At 42.7% G+C, this 21016-nt stretch overlaps 1 protein-coding gene across 1 annotated transcript in view; it reads left to right on the forward strand.

Moving 5' to 3' along the window:
* The window catches only part of LOC111976339 (activin receptor type-2A), a 41600-nt gene extending 21306 nt beyond the window's left edge, over positions 1–20294 (forward strand). Inside the window, exons 4-11 of the mRNA XM_024005123.2 lie at positions 1512–1666; positions 12293–12436; positions 13980–14123; positions 14429–14574; positions 14808–14922; positions 15155–15293; positions 16224–16354; positions 17013–20294. Of these exons, the coding sequence (XP_023860891.1) occupies positions 1512–1666; positions 12293–12436; positions 13980–14123; positions 14429–14574; positions 14808–14922; positions 15155–15293; positions 16224–16354; positions 17013–17207 (1169 nt within the window). The 3' untranslated portion in view covers positions 17208–20294. The remainder of the gene's footprint in view (positions 1–1511; positions 1667–12292; positions 12437–13979; positions 14124–14428; positions 14575–14807; positions 14923–15154; positions 15294–16223; positions 16355–17012) is intronic.
* The last annotated feature ends 722 nt before the right edge of the window (positions 20295–21016 follow it).

Raw genomic sequence — 21016 nt, forward strand, 5'->3', positions numbered from 1 at the left:
TTACTACCTATTGCCAGTTCAGCTGAGGTCCCCCACATAGAGCAGTAACGATACACACATACACACACTGGATGTCACGCTGGCAGGCGAGGGAAGGGGTATCCACCGCAGCGGAGAAACGAGTCCTTGTTGAGAATTCAGGTCTCTCTTTCATGAAGCCCTGTAAAGGGACTGTGCCAGGTTGGGTGCCTGCGAACCAAACAGGCTTTAGACAGATACACTAACTCACTCAATCACCAAGCCTGTGGCCCCACAGTTTACAGGGCTACTAGATTAAAGCGAGTTTTTACTGAATCGTTAGGGATCAAATCATCTGACTTCAGAGTACTGTCTCTGTGTTCAGGTTTCGTGTGTGTGTTCGTTTAACTATTCTTGTGAATACCAGAAGTCCTCACAAGGATAGTAAAACAAGGATAATTCGGACAAGTGGGGACATTTTGCCGGTCCCCACGAGGATAAATGCTATTTTAGGTTAGGTTTACAATTAGGGTTAGAATTACGGTTAGGGGTTACGGTTAGGAGTAAGGGTTAGGTATAGTTTTAGGGGTTTGCGGTTAGGGAAAATAGGATTTTGGCTGGGAATCAATTCTTTGGTCCCCACAAGGATAGCAATACAAAACTGTGTGTGTGTGTGTGTGTGTGTGTGTGTGTGTGTGTGTGTGTGTGTGTGTGTGTGTGTGCTGTCTCTTATACACATCTAGATGTGTATAAGAGACAGGTGTGTGTGTGTGTGTGTGTGTGTGTGTGTGTGTGTGTGTGTGTGTGTGTGTGTTAGAGCTGGGCGACATGGACAAAACCCATATCACGATAAATTGACTGAATTATCACAATGAAACGTTAAGTTTATAACGATGTACACCAAAGTTATTTTTTTTATTACATTACCCTTTAAACTACTTCTATTACTTTTAATGTTGTAACTATCAATTGTCACATTATCAAGCACCCATATTAGCAAATGTATTTCATTTCAAACTTCGCATTTCTCTAGTAGGTTATTTATCTTAATGAACAATATCAGCACTATGTCCACGATAAATGGTCGGTTTGGTCGGTTTATCATCCCAGCTCTAGTGTGTGTGTGTGTTTGTGTGTGTGTGTGTGTGTGTGTGTGTTTTCGTGCGCGCATGTGTGTGTGACTGAGAGCGAGATATCCTCTTGATTTAACCGTCACACCCATTGACACTAAGCCCGGATAGATTTGGCTGATTCCCAGCCCCAGAGAGACCCAGCTAGAAATGCATTTTATAAAAATGACATCAGACAGCTAGAGTTGAGCCCATATCAGCCCTACATTATGAACACAGAGACCGCAACACATAACCCATTTAGTTTTTCACATTCTTGGCAAAGTTATTAACAAAATACTCTTTCAGCACTCCTTGATTTTGAGTACATCCTACAATAGTCCTTTTGTCCAGGCATAATCTAGATTGATCTAATTTTACTCTCTCTGTCTTTCTTTCACTCTCTTTCCCACTCCCTCCCTCGCTCTCCCCTTCCCTCCATAGCAACGTCGAACCCGGTTACTCCGAAGCCTCCTCTCTTCACCACCCTGATGTACTCGTTGGTGCCCATCATAGGCATCACTGCAATCATCCTTTTCTCCTTCTGGATGTACCGCAATCACAAATTGGCATACCCGCCAGTCCTGGTGCCCACACAGGTAAGAAAACACACAGCACTAATGTACAAAACCCTCCTTAGTTGCAAAAACAGTTGTAGCTAGCTATGCAATGACTATTTAATAGACTAGCTACTGTATATCACTGAGGGTTGTTCTCATTTGAGTTCGCCTGTAGCTAGCATTTGATCTATGTTGGCTGGATGGCGGAAGCAAGGTATTCCAAGTGTCCACAGATATGCCAGAACACCTCTTTGTTTTGACTGTGGCCCGCTTTGTTGATAAACTTTTTCTCCATCATGACTAAAGTCTGTGAGAGCAGTACTATGACTTTCAAATCACCTGTATGACAGAGATCAGTTGCTATGAGTTGTATTTGTACTTGAGCTTGTGCTGTTGGTAGCCTGAGAGTCTGTATTTGGCAGCTGTAGAGGAGACAGCGCTCATGTTCTCTTTTTTTTTCCCCTCCATCCCTTTTTTGGAACATTTTCTGAGAAATTACACCTTTTCGGGAAATGTAGTTCCCTTGCTTTGATGGGATAGAGCGTTTACGTAATCTATCTGCCATTGACACACACACACACACGAATGCTCACAAAGTAGCATGTGAAATCTCCATGAAAGCCTGGCTGTGCCAAAGCTAAGGCTCCGGATACTTGGCAGTTTGGCAGAAATGTTAGTACATGACGCACTCAAAGAAGTGAATTCTAATAACATAAGTCTATTATAACGTCTTCCATTGCCTCAACTAGCATCCAAAATCAGTGAACACAATGATTTCTGAAAAAAGGATGATGCTCTTTCTTTACAGTATAGTAGTACCTCTACCTTCTTGGGTGTGATAGGGATGCATAAAAGTATGGACACCTTTCACACATGGTCAGTTGTTTGGCATCAAGCCAGTGAAGCCATTCATGTAGGCCACTGTATTCTGCTCATGTTGGAGTTAGTGGGAGCTGTGAAGTGGATGTGAGAAACCATGCTGTTTTTTTATGTTCCGCTATCATCTTTATTTACCCAGCAGTGTTGTGGCTGGCTGTGTTCGATGTGTCCTTTCAGATTTTACTGAGGCTGTGCCACAGCTGCAACAGCAACAGGCTCAAGTTAAAGGACAACTCTGCCACTTTTAACATGTGGGTTATTATTATGAAGTATTTAGTGATGTCCTGCACAGTTTTAGTGTAATTTTATGTTTTCATGACTGTTTAGTGATTAGCAAAACAGGAAATTGCTTCTCTGTTACGTTTTCAAGTAGGAGCTGACTAATACAAGAAGTTATGGACAGCCATTTTCAGTGATCTATGTAACCTGTCTGTAGTTTTCTGATCATACTGGAACTCCCTGCTATATGTTGCTCTGGTTGTCTGTCTAATAACATCTGGAAATATTTTTAAATAGACGGTCAAGAACCTATAGAATGATACTCTACATATACTAAAGTATGTGGACACCCCTTCGAATTAGTGGATTCGGCTATTTCAGCCACACCTGTTGCTGACAGGTGTATAAAAATCGAGCACACCGCCATGCAATCTCCATAGACAAACATTGTCAGTACAAGGGCCTTGCTGATGAGCTCTGTGAGACTTTCAACGTGGCACCGTCATAGGATGTCAATTTCTGCCCTGCTCGAGCTGCCTCGATCAACTGAAAGTGTTGTTATTGTGAAGTGGAAACGTCTAGGAGCAACAACGACTCAGCAGCGAAGTGGTAGGCCACACAAGTTCACAGAATGAGACTGGCGAGTGTTGAAGTGCGTAGTGCATACAAATCGTGTGTCCTCGGTTGCCACACTCACTACTGAGGTCCAAACTGCCTCTGGAGGCAACGTCAGCACAAGAACTGTTCGTCGTGAGCTTCATGAAATGGGTTTCCATGGCCAAGCAGCCTAAGATCACCATGCGCAATGCCAAGCGTCGGCTGGAGTGGTGTAAAGCTCACCGCCATTGGACTCTGAAGCAGTGGAAACTCGTTCGCTGTAGTAATGAATCACGCTTCACTATCTGGCAGGCCGACGGACAAATCTGGGTTTGGCGGATGCCAGGAGAACGCTACCTGCCCCAATGCATAGTGCCCACTGTAAAGTTTGGGGAAGGTCATTTCCTGTTTAAGCATGACAATTCCCCCGTGCACAAGCGAGGTCCATGCAGAAATGGTTTGTCGAGATCAATGTCGAAGAACTTTACTGGCCTGCACAGAGCCCAGTGAACACAAGGATGACGCTCTTTCTTTACAGTATAGTACCATACCAATCGCCCAACATCAGCACCTGACCTCACTAATGCTCATGACTGAATGGAAGCAAGTCCCCACAGCAATGTTCCAACATCTAGTGGAAAGCCTTTCCAGAAGAGTGAAGGCTGTTATAGCAGCAAAAGGGGTACCAACTCCATATTAATGCTCATGATTTTGGAATTAAATGTTTGACAAGCAGGTGTCCACATACTTTGGGTCATGTAGTGTATTTATAGTCAGCCTATTCCAATATTTTTCTGATGTTCAAGACTCAAACTCCCATGATTCCATTCTACAAAACTACTCCCATAATCACCGACTGAAGTTGCAGCTCCAGCAGCCATTGTGCCCTTTCCAAATTTGTTCTAATTGAATTACTTGTAAACGTCATACTTTTTATTAGTTCCAATACGCCTCCAGTGTTGGATGGTAGCTTGGTCACCGAGGCTGTATTTGTCTGTTATCGTAGAAAACACTTTAGCTACTTAGCTAGCTAGCTTCGCTGCACTCCAGAGTGGTGCAGTGGTCTAAGGCACTGCATCTCAGTGCTAGAGGCGTCATTACAGACCCTGGTTCGATTCCAGGCTTTATCACAACCGGCCGTGATAGGGCAGCACACAATTGGCCCAGCGTCGTCTGGGTTAGGGTTTGGCCGTCATTGTAAACAAGAATTTGTTCTTACCTGACTTGCCTAGTTAAATAAAGGTTAAATAAATTAAATAAAAAAGCACCAAATATACAGGCTGAGAGATACTAGGATTCTGTAATGATTTGCCTGTAAAAGTCATAATAAATGTTGTGTTTTTTAACAGGCCTACATGTTGTTTAAGACAGCCACTAAGATTAAACTGTTATTTTGGATGGAGCAGTCAGGCTAGCTTGCATTCTAACTAGTTGAAGTAACTCTGTGTGTCACGTTCCTGACCTGTTTTCTGTTGTTTTGTATGTGTTTAGTCGGTCAGGGCGTGAGTTAGGGTGGACATTCTATGTTATGTGTATCTATGTTGGTTAATGGGTTACCTGATATGGTTCTCAATTAGAGGCAGGTGGTTTACGTTTCCTCTGATTGAGAACCATATTAAGGTAGGTTGTTTCACATTGTTTGTTGTGGGTGGTTGTCTCCTGTGTTTGTATGTTCGTACCACACGGGACTGTATCGTTCGTTCGTTCGTTTGTTTGTAGTCTGTACCTGTTCGTGCGTTCTTCGTTGTATGTAAGTTCTCAAGTCCAGGTCTGTCTACGTCGTTTGTTGTTTTGTAGTTTGTTTAAGAGTTTGTCTTTGTCTGTTTTGTAAATAAATTTCATTATGTCAAACTACCACGCTGCATATTGGTCATCTGATCCTTCTCGCCTCTCCTCGTCTGAGGAGGAGGACGAAGTAGACGTTCGTTACACTGTGTTATGGTTAGCGTAGCTAGCTAGTCAGAATCTACATGCAATTATTTTTTGTGTATTGCAGTTTTTTGGTGACAATGACATTATAATATATTTTCAACCCAAAAGTAATGTGAAATGTACTTATAACTTATGATATAAGCAATATATTTAGACTAAGCTTTCTTCTGGGCTTGATAGCCAGCTAGCTAAGTGGCTGACTAAGCTGAGCATTGCTTCATAGGTGACAAAATGCACGCTGGGAATTGTAGTATGCTGTAGACGAGGGCAGTACAGAAGCTTCAAAATTACAAAAACTAGGAATATGCAGTATGACTAACAAAAATTATAAAACATCAAAATGTGCATTAAATAGTAATGCATATACAGTATACTAACAGCATAATAACTGGTTATAAAGTGGCAGAATTGTCCTTCACAGTTATGCCTATTTCCGTAAGTTCAGAGGTCACATTGACCCCTTCTGAGGCTCCTGGGCTGAGGGGCCCTCAACCTCTCTTTACAATGAGCCCGACTTCTCTGACAATGGATCATCAGGGCTGCTTTTAGAACCAATGTCCAATCCACTTCATGGGTTTTTATAATAGTCAGAAGACACAGATGGACATGCTGTACATGAGATACTGACTATCTTGGTACGAGTGTACAGTGTATCTGTTAGTGCAATTCTGATAGAAGAAATGCTGGTTAGGCCTCCCTATGATGTGTGGTTCTTTCTCAGTATGGCCTGGCCGTTCTATGCAAGTACAGTACCTGATAATCATTGGGGTTTAAAGTGTGTGTGTGTGGTCCTCGCCCACTCATCATCACCCGCACCACAGCACAGAACACTGAGTACAGGAAAGCGTTCGCTCGTTCAGAGAGGAGAGGGGGAGGGTTGGATTAATAATGCATGCCCTCGCTCTCTTTTTTTCCTCCCTCACTCTCTCCCTCTGCCCGCTCGCGCTCTCTTCATCTCTACCCCCCCCCCCCCCCCCCCCCCCCCCCCCCCTCCCCCCCCACCCACCCCGGTTATAAAAAGGCTTGCTGCACGCAGGTCAATGAGACATGCCTGATTTTGATCAATAACAAGCCATGTTTTCGTTAATGCTGGCTTCCCACACCCATACTGCAGCTCTCTCGCTCTGCTGTTATCTACTGGACCATCTACAGCAAGCAGGAGTCATATATATATATATATATAGCTGCACATTCAGTGCTTTTCATGCCAGCCATGCATTCTTCCCAAACAAGTTGAGCTATGCATTTACACTATGCATGCTGGTCCATTACCATATATCACATCGGTTGCACAGCAGCGACAAAGGAGATCCACGGTAAAGATTAACACTAAATCTCTGCATTGCGTGCACTAGCGACTAGCTCAATGCTCACACACACAGTCTTGTTTAACTAACCCTGCGGGGACACAATTTATAACCATTCTAAATTCTATTTTCCCTATCCCTAACCCTAACCCAAACCTCAAAACCATTCCTTAACCCTAAACCTAATTCTAACTCTAACCCTAAAACTAACCATAACTCCTGTTGTGTCTGGACTATCATTAAATGTGAAGACTTTATATTATCAAATCAATTCTCTAGGTTTAATTATTACGTGATTAAACTAATCATGTATACATTAACTAGGAAGTCGGGGCACCACGGGAAAATGTTTAGCATTAGAGTTATAATTTCCCGAAATATAATTCTTCAGATATTTTAATATCTTATCAATTAGTCTTCCATTAATGATTATTAATTGCCTCATCAGTTCTCATTACTGAAAGTCGCAAACCCTTGGATATCTGCACGAACCCTAGTTAAAATCATGAATCAAAGATGTACAAATTGGCTTAATTATTTATTTACTAACTAACTAACTAAATAATCACACAGAATTACATAACAAACAAACAGTATATATTGGTTACTAACAATGATAGAAAAGACCCTAGTGGGCTAAGCCGATATGACGGCTTGGTAGACAAAGGAAAGTGGTGGGGACTGAGAAAGAGTGGGAAAAACAAGATCGATTCACTACACACAGTGGATAATTATAATAATTGAAATGCTAATCCTTTGCACATGAACGGCCGCTCATTCCAGAATAATTGCAATGTATATATTTACGCCCGTATGCCGTTGTTGTCTCTCTGTTGAAAACACTCAATCGTCCTGTAGAGTTCATCAGAGTCTCTGGTTAACTTTCTCAGAAGTCACAATGTCTTTCGTGGTTGTAGGTGGTTAGAATGGATACTTCAGAGTACCATTTGGAATTGTTATCATAGAATAGATGCTTCGGCGGTTGTCGCTAATCTCGTTCTAGACTTCTAGCTGCAGACTAGTAATTATACGTCTAAGATTTGCTCTTATTCTGTAGTGATCGATAGTCTCAGAGTTTAACCGTTTTCAGCCGTGTAGCCAAAACTACAGCTGTATGGTCTCTGTGGCCTATAGAATTGTAGCCATTCCAACGTGGGGACTCCTGTCCCGGCATTCTCTGACTTGTCCTTTGGTAGAGTTGTAGTTTAAACCATTTCACACACCAACGTCACCCGGCATGTTTTGGTCTGGTGTGAAATTAGTCAGGAGTGGGTTTTATACACTTCAGAGAAAAGGGTGGTCCATGATGCCGACTCTATGTCTATGCTCACGTGGGTGTGGTTACTGACTTGGTATGAAAACCCATATTTTCTCATTTAGAAGGTTTACATCTTTTCACAAATAGTTTCATGTTTATTCACATAGGTTTACATCTAAATATTGTGAAATGTGACAGCTGGGAAATGTATCATTTAAGAGATACAGTTGTGTGTTTCCCGTCCTTCATGAGATCACCAAATGAAACGCACTCGTCATGACTGTCCCCTTAAGTGTCCATGGACCACTCCCACATTCTCAAAAAGTAGAAATATTGTTTAATTCCCCCATTTTGGTGATTAGGAGTTTTGAACTAAGAGAAGCTCTTTGTTCTGGTAGACTCTCCCTCAATACTGCATGGCAGTTTCTACCAGGTATTTATGACCTGTAGTAAAGTCATAAAACTGTGGAGAGAGAGAGGGGGGGGGCCTATGATCCTCCCCCCAGGGCAAGTCATGACACTCCTAAACCTAACTCTAACACAAATTATACCCCCTAGAAAATAACATTTGACCTTGTGGGACTAACAAAATGTTCCCAGTTGATCACATTTTTGTTTGTTTACTATTCTTGTGGGGTCACACGCACACTGATTGGTCACTCCACTGGTTTGCTGTTTGGCCAGGGCTCACCCTCCTCAACCTATATTTCCCGGAGTGCAATGTGATCCGAGAGGAAAAGAGCGGGATAAGAGAGGAGAGGAATGCTTGTTCATTATTCATCAGCCTTCTAAAGGCACCCTCTGAGTAAGCATGTCCTTCAGCGGAGAGGGAGAGGAGAGAGGGCGCAAGGGCTTTTAACCCTACTTAATGTCCTTCCAACACTTGCTTTCTCTCCACTACCAAGGTCTCACTGAAGTGACAGACAGACAAATCAAGCAGAGTGCACCTGTCTTGTTGTATTTCGCTTACTGCCACCTGGGTCCTTTTAAGTCCTTGGTCAGCTTTATTTCACAGGCGTTACCATTGCTTGGAATTTTATTTTATACTCTTATTTATACTCTAGTCTTGACTCTCTGACATTCTCATGGGCTTTATGTCTTGTGCAGGCTCTTACGTGCTTGCACACACATACACATGCATCACTTGCTCGCTCACTCACACACTTACTGAGTCACACACACTCACTCAAATTAATTTACATGCTACAGGAGCATTTAGGTGCAGCAGTGCTACCAGGGATGTGTGTGTGTGTTTGTGCACATTTGCGTGCGCATGCTCGTGTGCTTGTGAGAACAGTGTGTGCTCGCTTGGCGGTGTGTCAGGGGAGGGAAGGGACCAGAAGCGTAATCACACTCTCTAACAGCCATTGCGAATTCTGGGGGAATTGTTGGCAGCCACTGAAATGCTTACTGTCAACTTGTCATTTTTATAGCATCCTGGGGCTGAACACTCTGTAATATGCACACATAGCTGGGCTTGAAAACCTGGAGTTAGCAGTAGCCTCTCTCCTCACACACACGCTAAACATAGTACCATTGTGACACACACCATTAGTATGTATGATTTACCCCGTGAGTACTGTTACTCACTCACTTCACCCCTATTGCCTTGTGAGTGAGTGACAGTACTCACAGCTTTCACCCCTATTGCCTTAGCCGTGAATACTGTCACTCACTCACTTCACCCCTATTGCCTTAGCCGTGAGTACTGTCACTCACCCACTTCACCCCTATTGCCTTTAGCCAGTTGTGTGTGAATGGTGTAGGAATGAATTGGCTGGCGCTTCAATATGATGGTTTTGTAACGGGGTGTAAAGTAAAGAGAAATAGAAAGCTTTCTCAGGCAGACAGGCGGCCTAATGGACTCTCAGACGCTGTCGTGACTTGAAAACTTGGCTGCAGGTGAGCAGCGGAACTCACGGTTGACTGGTTACTCATTCCAGATGTTGCTTTGTAAAAATGGCCCACTCTTGTTGTTCGCCTCCACAGCTTCCAGTGAACTGAATTGAGGTCAGTTGAAAGCATGGTTGACTCCCAGGACAAACCTTGGTGTCCCTGATCCTAGGTCAGGTCAGAACAAGGAGAAGAGTGGTGTTATATCCTCGGTCCATAGGTCATCAGCTCAATTATCATTTATTTTGCCACTCTCTGTGCTTACAATGCTTCCATGTCTCTCATGCTGGAAATGTTGTTTTCTTTCCTTAACTAGCACGCCTTTCATATTATGATAGAGGTAAGAGAAGTCTCTCTCATTCAGAAATTGGGTACAATCTGTTCACTGAAGACTGTTTATTGGTTGGATTTGTTTTTGCATCTCTTATGAATATGATTTATCATATCCCTCAAGCCTGAGCCTGCCACCTCCTCAAATACACTATTCATTTCTATTTCAGTTGTAACGGTGCACTGTATTTTACTTTTGTGATGCTCCTTAATGGTGTTTTATAGTGCACGGATACATGTTAAATCCACTGTCCTGCTTGGGATTCTGCAGCAGAGTCTAAGTGCATGGACCGATGCCTCAGTGGTTGGAACGCAAGAGACCGAGCATGCTATGAATGCAGCCAAAGAACGTGATGGTGACATGATCGATATGGTGGCTTATATCAATGTGGGGTGGAAGGGAGGGGTGGAAGAATGGTGGCTAAGAACACAGACAAAGTTATAGGCTTCTTAAATATAAAATAACCAAATAACCATTTTGAACAGAAGCAAACCACCACCTGCTGGTTTACTTTATAACTAAGTCAGTACAAGGATAACCATTCTCAATATCTTGTAAACAACAGTATTGATTCGCCTGTTGAAGACAAAAGAATGACTCATAAAGATGATAAATGTTAGGCCTCTCCGCCCTGTCCTAGCCTACAGGGACAACTGGACCATAAAATTGCATTGTTTTCATTTTTAGCAGTGCCTGTGCAATGATTGACACTTGAGAGAATGGAAACGTAAACATGACCTTGAACATTGTGAACGCAGCTGGAGGTGCAGGGTGTAGCTGGAGTTAGGCCTGAGCTGCATGATTTAGGCCAAGCCTATACATCCTGCCCTATATGTTTCCCTCTTTCACTTGGTGTCCTTCCTCCTTCCTGTTCCACCCTTTGCTGTCATTAATCAGTGTATTCTTTGTTCCCTTCCCGTTGTGGCTGTACACATACAGTAGCAATGTGCATGCAGGCCATTATGTGTACACCCCATGGGGAAAGACAACCATTCTGTATAGATATAGAGGTTCACTACTTTCCTTGCTGTTCAACTCAACCATTAGAGGACAAATAACGAACACAATATTATTATATGACCTGCAGGCTGTAGATATTGTGGTCCTTCAGGTCGGTGAGTGAGTTAGGTAGCAGCAGAGATGTTCTGCTTTGATAAGAGGCCCAGAAACTCACCACCCAACACAGCCAGTTTACACGGGAAACAGACCATCGCTTCTGCTGACAAATGTTTTTTAGTTGATGGAAAAGGTCACCATAGGCCTATAGGTCCTGGGAAGAATCATTCACACACACAGCCATATGACCACCCCACCTACAACTCCGGACATAAACCCATAGGTTCAACATACAATAGTCTATAGACCTACAACATATTCTGTAGGCACATAAAGGTCATGCTCAGTCAGTATTGCGACCAGAACACCCCTTTATCGGTCTGTCATCAACATCATAAGCCTGCCTTTGTAGTTCTCTTCCTTGATGGAATCAAGGTAAAGGTCTCTCTTTAGTACTGTCTGGAGCTATGAAGGATATGCCTATAAAACATGATCTATGGGTAGCACAGACCAGAGCTGTATAGACATGAAAGGCCCAGACTAGTCCACGTGAACTCCTAGTTCCAGATCAGGAACTGTAGTCCCATTACTTTAACTCAAACTAGAAAATCAACCCATCTCTGTTATCTTTCAAATGGGCTATTGACGCACCTGGACTGGTATATCCTTTTTACACTACTGAGCCAAACCGAGCTGGAAAGAACAATGTGAAAAGAAAATATCCTAGCCAGCACGGTACGGTTTGACCTGGCCCTTTAGTGTGAATCAGGTACTAGATTCCTTGCAGACCAGGACTGTGCATCCCTGTTGAATAATTACATGCTGCAGTAGTCAGTCAGTCAGAGTAGTCCATCCCCTGCTACTCTACATTAAGTAGGTCAGGCCTCATCCAGTAGTCCAGAGAGGAGACAGAGGTTGGTGATTAAGTTTAACAAGCTCACCACTTCCCTAGCCCCCATAAGCCCCTTCTGTCAAAGCTTCATAGCGCCCAGCCCAGCAGCTGCTCTAAAGTTTCCCTTTTCTTTGACTTGAGGTTATGGCCCAATCATTGACCCTGCTACACTGCAGCCATTTTGTATCCTACTTCTTTAGTCACTGTAGTATGCCGATATGCAAAGCGTTGCACTTGATGCTTGGCCTCTGTGTAATAAACAGTGAGGTTGATGTGTCTTTTTCTCTCCTCTCCTTTGTAGGACCCAGGGCCCATGCCCCCTTCCCCCATCCTGGGTCAGAAGCCATTGCAGTTGATTGAGATCAAAGCCAGGGGGCGCTTCGGCTGCGTTTGGAAGGCTCAGCTACTCAATGATTATGTGGCTGTCAAAATCTTCCCCATTCAGGTACAGTACTGTTAGCCACTAACTAACCACCTGCAGCAGAATGCAGGGCTAGGGGAGGGTGGCTTTCCCTGCTTCTTTGGGAGAGAGAGGAGAGCGTCGTCAGTCTTAAAATTCCAGGCCCTAACTAATCCTCCTGGGCTGACCAGCCCTTTAGCTTAGAGGCCAATCACTAAACCCACAGTGGCCTCGATTGACCACTAAGCACTAACTGACATAATGACAGAACATGCATACAGTAAGGTCCATAATTATTGATACCCTTTATAAAGATGAGCAAGAAAGACTATAAAATAAATAATCGAAATACTGAGCTATATTGTATGCTAAACTTTTTTTTTTTTTTTACATTATACTAATACAATTGCTCAGAGAAAGATTTTGTTTAACAAGTAATGCAAAGAAATAATTTTTTCAAATTAGAAAATTATTCAAATGAGCTCTATTTTCATCATCCATAGCACCGGTTCCAATCCAAGTGCCAATTCCGTTTAGCAAACTCTAGGCGGTACTATGGTCAGATGACTTGAAAATAGAGTTCTTTGACCACACGCACCAGTGGTAGGTTTGGTGTCAAAAAAACAGATGCATATGCAGAAAAGAACCTCATACCTACTGTAAAATATGGTGGTGGATCTTAGATGTTATGGGGCTACTTCCACTGGTCCCGGAGCCCTTGTTAAGGTCAACGGCATCATGAACTTTACCAAGTACCAACCAAAAACCTGGTTACCTCTGCCAGGAGACTGAAACTTGGCTGCAAGTGGATCTTCCACCAAGCCGATAACTCTAAGCACACATCAAAATCCACCAAAGGTTAATTAACCACAAAATCAACTTTTTGCAATGGCCAGCTCAGTCTCTGGACTTAAACCCCATTGAAACCCTGTGGTTTGAATTGAGTGCAGGCAAAGGATATCAAGGATCTTAAGATTCTGTATGGAGGAATGGTCTGAGATCACCCCAATGTGTTCTCCAATCTCATAAAACATTTTAGAAAAAGCCTCAGTGTCGTTATCCTCACAATGTGAGGGTGCTGGATAATTGAAAACAGGGGTGCCAATCATGTTGACCCCTATCTGTTTTTAGATAGATCGATCGTTTTTTTAAATTACTTTTTAAACAAAATCTCATTCTCTTAGCAATTGTATTTGTATAAAAGGATATAATTTTCAAAAATAATTGAGCATACAATATAGCTCACTATTTGAATTATTTATTTATACTGTCTTTTGGAAAGAAGTGGAGGGCACTGAACCAACTTGAGTCGAGGTGTACCTAAAAAATGCAATCATAATTGAAAAGGAAAAGTCGCAGCGCTCGCTCGTCTTTTTTGCTCATCTTTATCAAGGAGGCCAATCATTTTGGACCTGACTGTATATTATACTGTTTTAACCAGTTAAAGAAATGTTTTTTTGGTGTCTTTTGACAATTTGTTTACCCTACCAAATACTTTGCAATCTAATAATGGGGGGAAATCCAATACTCACTAGTTGTTATACATTTGTCTTTGTAGTGAATCTATGGCCTTGTTTGTCATCCTCAGGACAAGCAGTCATGGCACAATGAGTATGAAATCTACAACCTGAGCGGGATGAGGCATGAGAACCTTCTCCACTTCCTCGGAGCGGAGAAGAGGGGCACCAACATGGACATAGAGCTGTGGCTGATCACAGCCTACCACGAGAAGGTACAGCCCCCCCCTGCTGGCCAAAGGACCACAGCACAAACACAAAGCACATTCAGCCGAACTCATTCAACGTTCTCATGCTAGAATTGAACAATTATCCCAATAAACATGAAGAAGATAATGATGTTTCTTCCTAATTTTCAGAGAATACTAGAATGATTTTTATCTGTGTTGAATAAACATGCCCTCTAGTGGTTAGAAGTAGAACAATCAGCTGGCATTATGTCAGACTGTTGTGGCATGTTGAAGGTGAGGCACATTGCTGGGTGCTGTTATATAAACTGGCTGTATGCCTCCATTTCCAGGGCTCGTTGACAGACTATCTGAAGGCCAACGTGTTGTCATGGAACGAGCTGTGTCACATAGCCCAGACCATGTCCCGAGGCCTGGCTTACCTCCATGAAGACATTCCTGGTCTGAAGGATGGACACAAGCCTGCCATCGCCCACAGGTCAGCTCCCTGCTCTCCTATCTTCCCCAGTCACCTATCCTATCTATCCTCCATGTTTTTGTCTTCCAATAAACCTATTATATTATATTTTATTCTATCCACGTCCTTCCTCCACAAACAAAATATCTCTGCTTCCAGATATTATACAATATTATGGTAAGTGATGGGTAGCTTTCCTCTCCCACGCTGTCTGTTGTCTCATTGGAGTGTTTCTGTTCTTCTGTGATCCACAGGGACATCAAGAGTAAGAATATCCTTCTGAAGTCCAACCTGACGGCCTGCATTGCTGACTTTGGCCTGGCCCTGAGGTTTGAGGCTGGGAAATCAGCTGGGGACACGCACGGACAGGTGAGTGATGAGATGTAGGTTGTGGAGAGACTGTCTGATAGGTTCCATGATGTCAAAATGACTGGATCATTCTACATCATAAAATGCGCTTGTCAATAGTTGAGCTTTGTATTGCCTGATGCCAAAATAGACACTGTATTCCACAATTGACTGTAAACTGTCCAAAACAAGCATGACCATTGATTTAGATTGATATCGAACAAATCAGTGTGTGTTTGTCTATCATTTCCAGGTGGGCACCCGGAGGTACATGGCCCCTGAGGTCCTGGAGGGGGCGATCAACTTCCAGCGGGACTCATTCCTGAGGATAGACATGTATGCTCTGGGACTGGTGCTGTGGGAGCTGGCCGCACGCTGCAAGGCTGCCGACGGTAAGAGCACACTCCCTTGAAGGACCATACATTAGGGGTGACCAATCCTTCTCCTGGAGAGCACGATTCTCTTCCAACCCTACTCTCAGGCGAGCTACCCTACCGCAGGATTTAGTTCTAACTTTACTCGGCACCTTGATTAGCTGAATCAGGTGTGCAAGTGTAGGGCTGGAGCAGAAGCCTGTATACCCAGTAGCTCTCCAGGAGGATTGTCCTTTAATGCCATAGTACTACCATAGTCCTGGTCAAGGGCCACCACTGTCTAAGCAGGGGCCAGTCGGTTGTTATGGATTATGTCTGTCTGGTTCCATGGAGCAGTAGTGACCTGGCCTAGCCTGGGTAGTTGTGTCGGTGGTCAGCATGTGGAACACTCTGTGGTTATTACTGGAGGTCAACTCGGAGTTAGAGCTTGGTCAGAGCAACTCACCGGCTCGGAGGGAGACCTCCACTGGTCAAGGGCTGTTATAGACTGGGTGGTTCGAGCCCTGAATGCTGATTGGCTGACAGCCGTGGTATATCAGACCGTATACCATGGGTATGACAAAACATGTATTTTTACTGCTCTAATTACGTTGGTAACCAGTTTATAATAGCAATAAGGCACCTTGAGGATTTGTGGTGTATGGCCAATATACCATGGCTAAGGGCTGTATCCAGGCACTCTGCATTGCGTCGTGCAAAGAACAGCCCTTAGTCGTGGTATATTGGCCATATACCACACCCCTTCGTGCCTTATTGCTTAATTAGACCACAGAAAGCATCAGCTCTTAATTCCTTATGAGAATCTCAGAGCACTGATTGAGTTGACCACTGATTTATGTTCTTTATTAGCTCAAATAAACTATTGTTATATTGATTGCATTTTGTTTTGTGAATGGGTCACTGTGTTGTTGAGATGTGTGTGTAACATTGTGCTGTGTGTATGTTCAGGCCCTGTGGATGAGTACATGCTGCCGTTTGAGGAGGAGATTGGCCAGCACCCGTCCCTGGAGGACATGCAGGAGGTAGTGGTCCACAAAAAGCTGAGGCCCACGCTCAGGGAGTGCTGGCAGAAACACGCGGTGAGTAGATCATATACACCATGTATCTTAATCTATAATGTGACTGAAGGGGCAGTACAGTGACTACCACAAACTACCAAAACCCATCATCATGGAACAGTAAGGACATCGAGTACAGAGAAGCTCTGCTGAGCAGAAAAAATAGCACAAATACTGAACAGCTTTTGACATTAACATTACAATGGGCTATTATAGCTAAATATAGCTCCATGTTAATTTCCCTGTATAAGCCTTTCACTCCCTGCCATGGCCCAGGCCACTGCTTACCTCATCTGTTTATGTCTTGACTGCGGTTAGCTAAGACGGTTTGTCTGAATCCCTACTGTTTGCAGAGCATCCTAACTCGAGCCCAACGCAGACACTTATTGATCGGAGAATGATACTGTCTTTGTGGCCTGATTTCTCCCCCCCCCCCAGTCTACAAGATAGCGGCCATTTCTGAAATGTCTGCTGAGTAGCCTCCTTCTCAAAGTTTCTGCACTATCAGTGTCTCCTATCGAATCTGTGGATCTGTAACAGTAGATTAGTTAAGCTAATGGCGTCTGGTCTCTCTGTCCACAATGCTGCCACACGGGCCTTGTTTGCTGTGTGTCATTGTGCCCTTGTGTCGCAGAGGGTAAACGTGTGTGTGCTAATGTGTGTGCTCTGTCCCTCCCAGGGTCTGACCATGCTGTGTGAGACAATCGAGGAGTGCTGGGACCATGAGGCAGAGGCACGCCTGTCGGCGGGGTGCGTGGAAGAGCGCGTGGTGCAGATGCAGCGCCTCAACAACGTCACTGCGCCCGAGGAGATTGTCACAGTTGTCACCATGGTGACCAACGTGGACTACCCCCCTAAAGAGTCCAGCCTATGACTAGGCGTATGAGTTAACACAGGACAGGAGAACAGACCCCACAGAGACTCACCTCCCTGAGCAGAGGGTCAAGACTCGTTCCACATCCGTCGCTGTGATTGTACACAAGGTGGCGGCAAAAATCACTCAGTGGACCTAGGTTCATGGAGAACTATCCAGGTCTGAATTGGTTCCTATTGCGTTTAGCTACATGTGTGCCTAAAGACTTCCTCACGCCTGGGTCATTTTAAAATGGGAGGGCGTGATGGGAAAACAAACTAGCAATCATCTAAATCCCTCACTGGACGCACCTTGACAATGGACAAAGTCATTTTAAAGTTGACCTTTTGGCTGATATTACAATTTTTTTGTAAAAGAAAGGAAAACGTACTTCCTGGACTGACTTCAGTTTTTTCTCTAAGAAAAGGAGGAACAGGAGAGAAGAAGAATCCCGACACAAACACAGTTAATTTAATTTCAGTATAAAAAAGGGCAACTTGGTTTTTAAACACATTTGCTCTTTGTGTTTCTATGAATGACTATTGTAATGCCAATAAGAAACAGCTTCTGAATGTCTGTGTATCGCTGCTGTACATATATCAACAGAGAGAAAAAATAGCGTAATCAAGGTTATTTATCCGGACCTGCCTCACAGCATTTCTTTAAAAATAACCATCAACCTCTTGAGTCTCTTAACAAGGTATACCTCAGTTTCACATCCTACAAATGATGTTTTCCTTCGTAACACTAAAACCACTACAGGACATCGACATTCAGATGACATGTTTGGTATTGAAGCTTTTTCAAATTATGGAGTATGCCAACAAAAATGGCCATTCACAAATCAGTGTTTTTGCCTTGTTAAGTCCTTTGTTTGTGTATTTTATATGTTGCCCCAGCTATTCAAATGTGACTGTGAGCGTTGTTGTTTTACCAACATTTTTAGACCGTTTAAACATGTTGAGAAGAAAATCCCTGAAAATATGAATACATTAGAGAAAAAATATTTTAAAAGCATTTCCCTTATTAGATTTGCAGTGTCTACAAAATATTTAAAAACGCATGTTTTCCCCCCCTTTTTTCTATGTAAAAGTGTGTGACACTGGTGTCAGGTGTTCGAAACCCCCTATTGATTTTAAAATGAAACGTCTACAATCCGCTGTAACGGTATTGCTCTTTCTCCCTGCCCTGGTTGTAGTATTTTCTGTTTGTAGTCTGCTATTTCCATCATATTTCAATACGTCTCAGGAAGCACACATTACTCTATGACCCCATCCTCTCTGCTTTTAGGCGCTGACTGATTCTCGTGCCATTATTTTGGAGACAACTTAATCAAGGGGTGCATACATGAGGTCTTTACAGCTGGTGTGGTTTTCAGGTAGATGTCCATATAGAGGGGTTATTCAGATCATGTCAGGTGTTCTACATTACTAAAGTAGCCATCATGATCAAATCTATATGTGTTCCCCTTCAATCTTGTATTCCCCATCACTAACACCATGTCCACCACTTTGGCTCTGTGCTCCTTAGACAAGACATAAAAAGATTCAAATGGCCAATTGCAGCTTTCAGATTCTAACCCGGAATATGTTCTGTTAGTAGTCCTATTGTACTCAAACATTGGTGACTCAATTATATGCTTCTCTCCATCAGACATATTTTGTTATAGCCTACCACATAACATTCAGGGATATAGTAACACTACGCTTTTACTCAGTTAACTGTATGCAATCAAAGTTGGGGCTGACAGTGGCTTCTTGCCATGGCACCAACTTTCAATCTCTATGTAGCGTTTGTTTTTTAATCAATGAAATCAGCTGTTTTTGTTTATTCTCTGACTATAAACCCGCACATCCTCTCTGGCAATAACTGTATGCCATCTCAATAGTACAATGATATGTAAGTTATGGATTTAAAGTAGTCATTGCATCTGTAGGACTAAGCCTGTAGCTCGGAGGGTTTATTATTCTCTCACTCACTGACATCTATGCTACTCTTGCTATTCCTCTCTAACCTGAGCCACTGATTCAGGAGTGTAGATATGGGGAGCCAACAACAGAGCAATCTTCAAAAGCAGGGGAGACAGATTTGCAACTGCTGCCATTTTGGTATATACTTACTGTATTATCTGTAGCACTGATGCCAAGGAGGAAAGTCAAATCCAATCTTTATGTTTCCATATTTTCCATACTTTTTAAAAACACTGCTGCTGTGCAAATGCTCCATCTCACTAAACAGATGCTCTCCCTCTGGCCTCAGAAGGTTTCTAGGTTTATTTTATGTAAAACAATAGTACATTACTTGTTTCTATGACACCATTATGTTTCTAAGGAGGCACACATTACATTTAGCCTACATTACACCCCCTTAAAAGCCAAACCCCTCTGACATTAGTAGATGACTGGATGGAAAATGCACAGTGTGTACATATGAATGTTGTTTTAGATTGTGATTTTAGCATGATGTTGTTTTATATGGTCTCAAGGCAAAAAATGAATAAAAAATCCTTTCTATTGTTAATAATATTCTCCCAAAATATTTTTGTTGTTTATTTGATATGTAATTGTATTTTTAAAATGGTTTTATTAATTTATGTCAAGGCCCAGACAATGCTAACTTCTCTTTCAGAAGAAGTAGTATTGTTATTATATATCTTTATGCTAGTAAAGACTCCCTGGATTGGCTCATAATTTACCTCAGACAGACATCCTAGCTGTCACTCAACGTTCCCACAACATTGATCAGTGTTGAAGGCGAGTTGTATGGTGCAACCATAGACTTGTATAATTAACAATGTTGTGGGAATATGACCTGAGATTTGATCAGCTATGGCGTTTTTATTTTCTATGTTACGGTGACATTACTTTGTCATCACACAATAGAAATGGTGTCACTGTTAACTGAGGTTTGTGTTATCTGCCGATATTCTCACCATAAGCATAAATGGCCATCCTACAATCAAAATAAACATGCCATCTTTTCCTTTGTTTTGCAAGTATTTAACAAACAGTGTCAGGGCTTGGTTGGAAGTGATTGTTAAATATTGTACAGAATAAATTGTATGCTATTTCTCCCACTAAAATAAAGTATAGTGACTGCTCTGAACAATGTGTACTGTCTGTTTTTGAGGTTCTGAGTATGAAAACGCAGGTGCACTTACTCCCGAGTGGCACAGCTGTCTAAGGCACTGCATCTCAGTGCTAAAGGCATCACTACAGACCCTGGTTCGATTCCAGGCTGTATCACAACCGGCTGTGATTGGGAGTCCCATAGGGCGGCGCACAATTGGCCCAGCGTCGTCCGGGTTAGGTTTGACCGGGGTAGGCCGTCATTGTAAATAAGAATTTGTTCTTAATTGGCTTACCTAGTTAAACAAAGGTTAAATAAAAAAATATATATATACATTTTTTTGTTGTTGTAATATTCCTAGGTAGACAGGTTGCCTCCCACAATGTTAAAACTTCTTCAGGATCGGTGGGTCCCCTGTGGGACGGTTGAGCTAACGTAGGCTAATGCGATTAGCATGAGGTTGTAAGTAACAAGACAATTTCCCAGGACATAGACATATCTGATATTGGAAGAAAGCTTAAATTCTTGTTGTCTAATCTAACTGCACAGTCCAATTTACAGTAGCTATTACAGTGAAAGAATACCATGCTATTGTTTGAGGAGAGTGCAGTTTTGAACATGAGAAGTTTTTAATTTACAAATTAGTCACATTTGGGCAGTCTTGATACAAAATTTAGTACAGAAATGCAATGGGTCATTTGATCAGTCTAAAACGTTGTACATACACTGCTGCCATCTAGTGGCCAAAATCGAAATTGCAC

This window comes from Salvelinus sp. IW2-2015, linkage group LG2 (genome assembly GCF_002910315.2).
Source record: "Salvelinus sp. IW2-2015 linkage group LG2, ASM291031v2, whole genome shotgun sequence".
Classification (NCBI taxonomy): Eukaryota; Metazoa; Chordata; class Actinopteri; order Salmoniformes; family Salmonidae; genus Salvelinus; species Salvelinus sp. IW2-2015.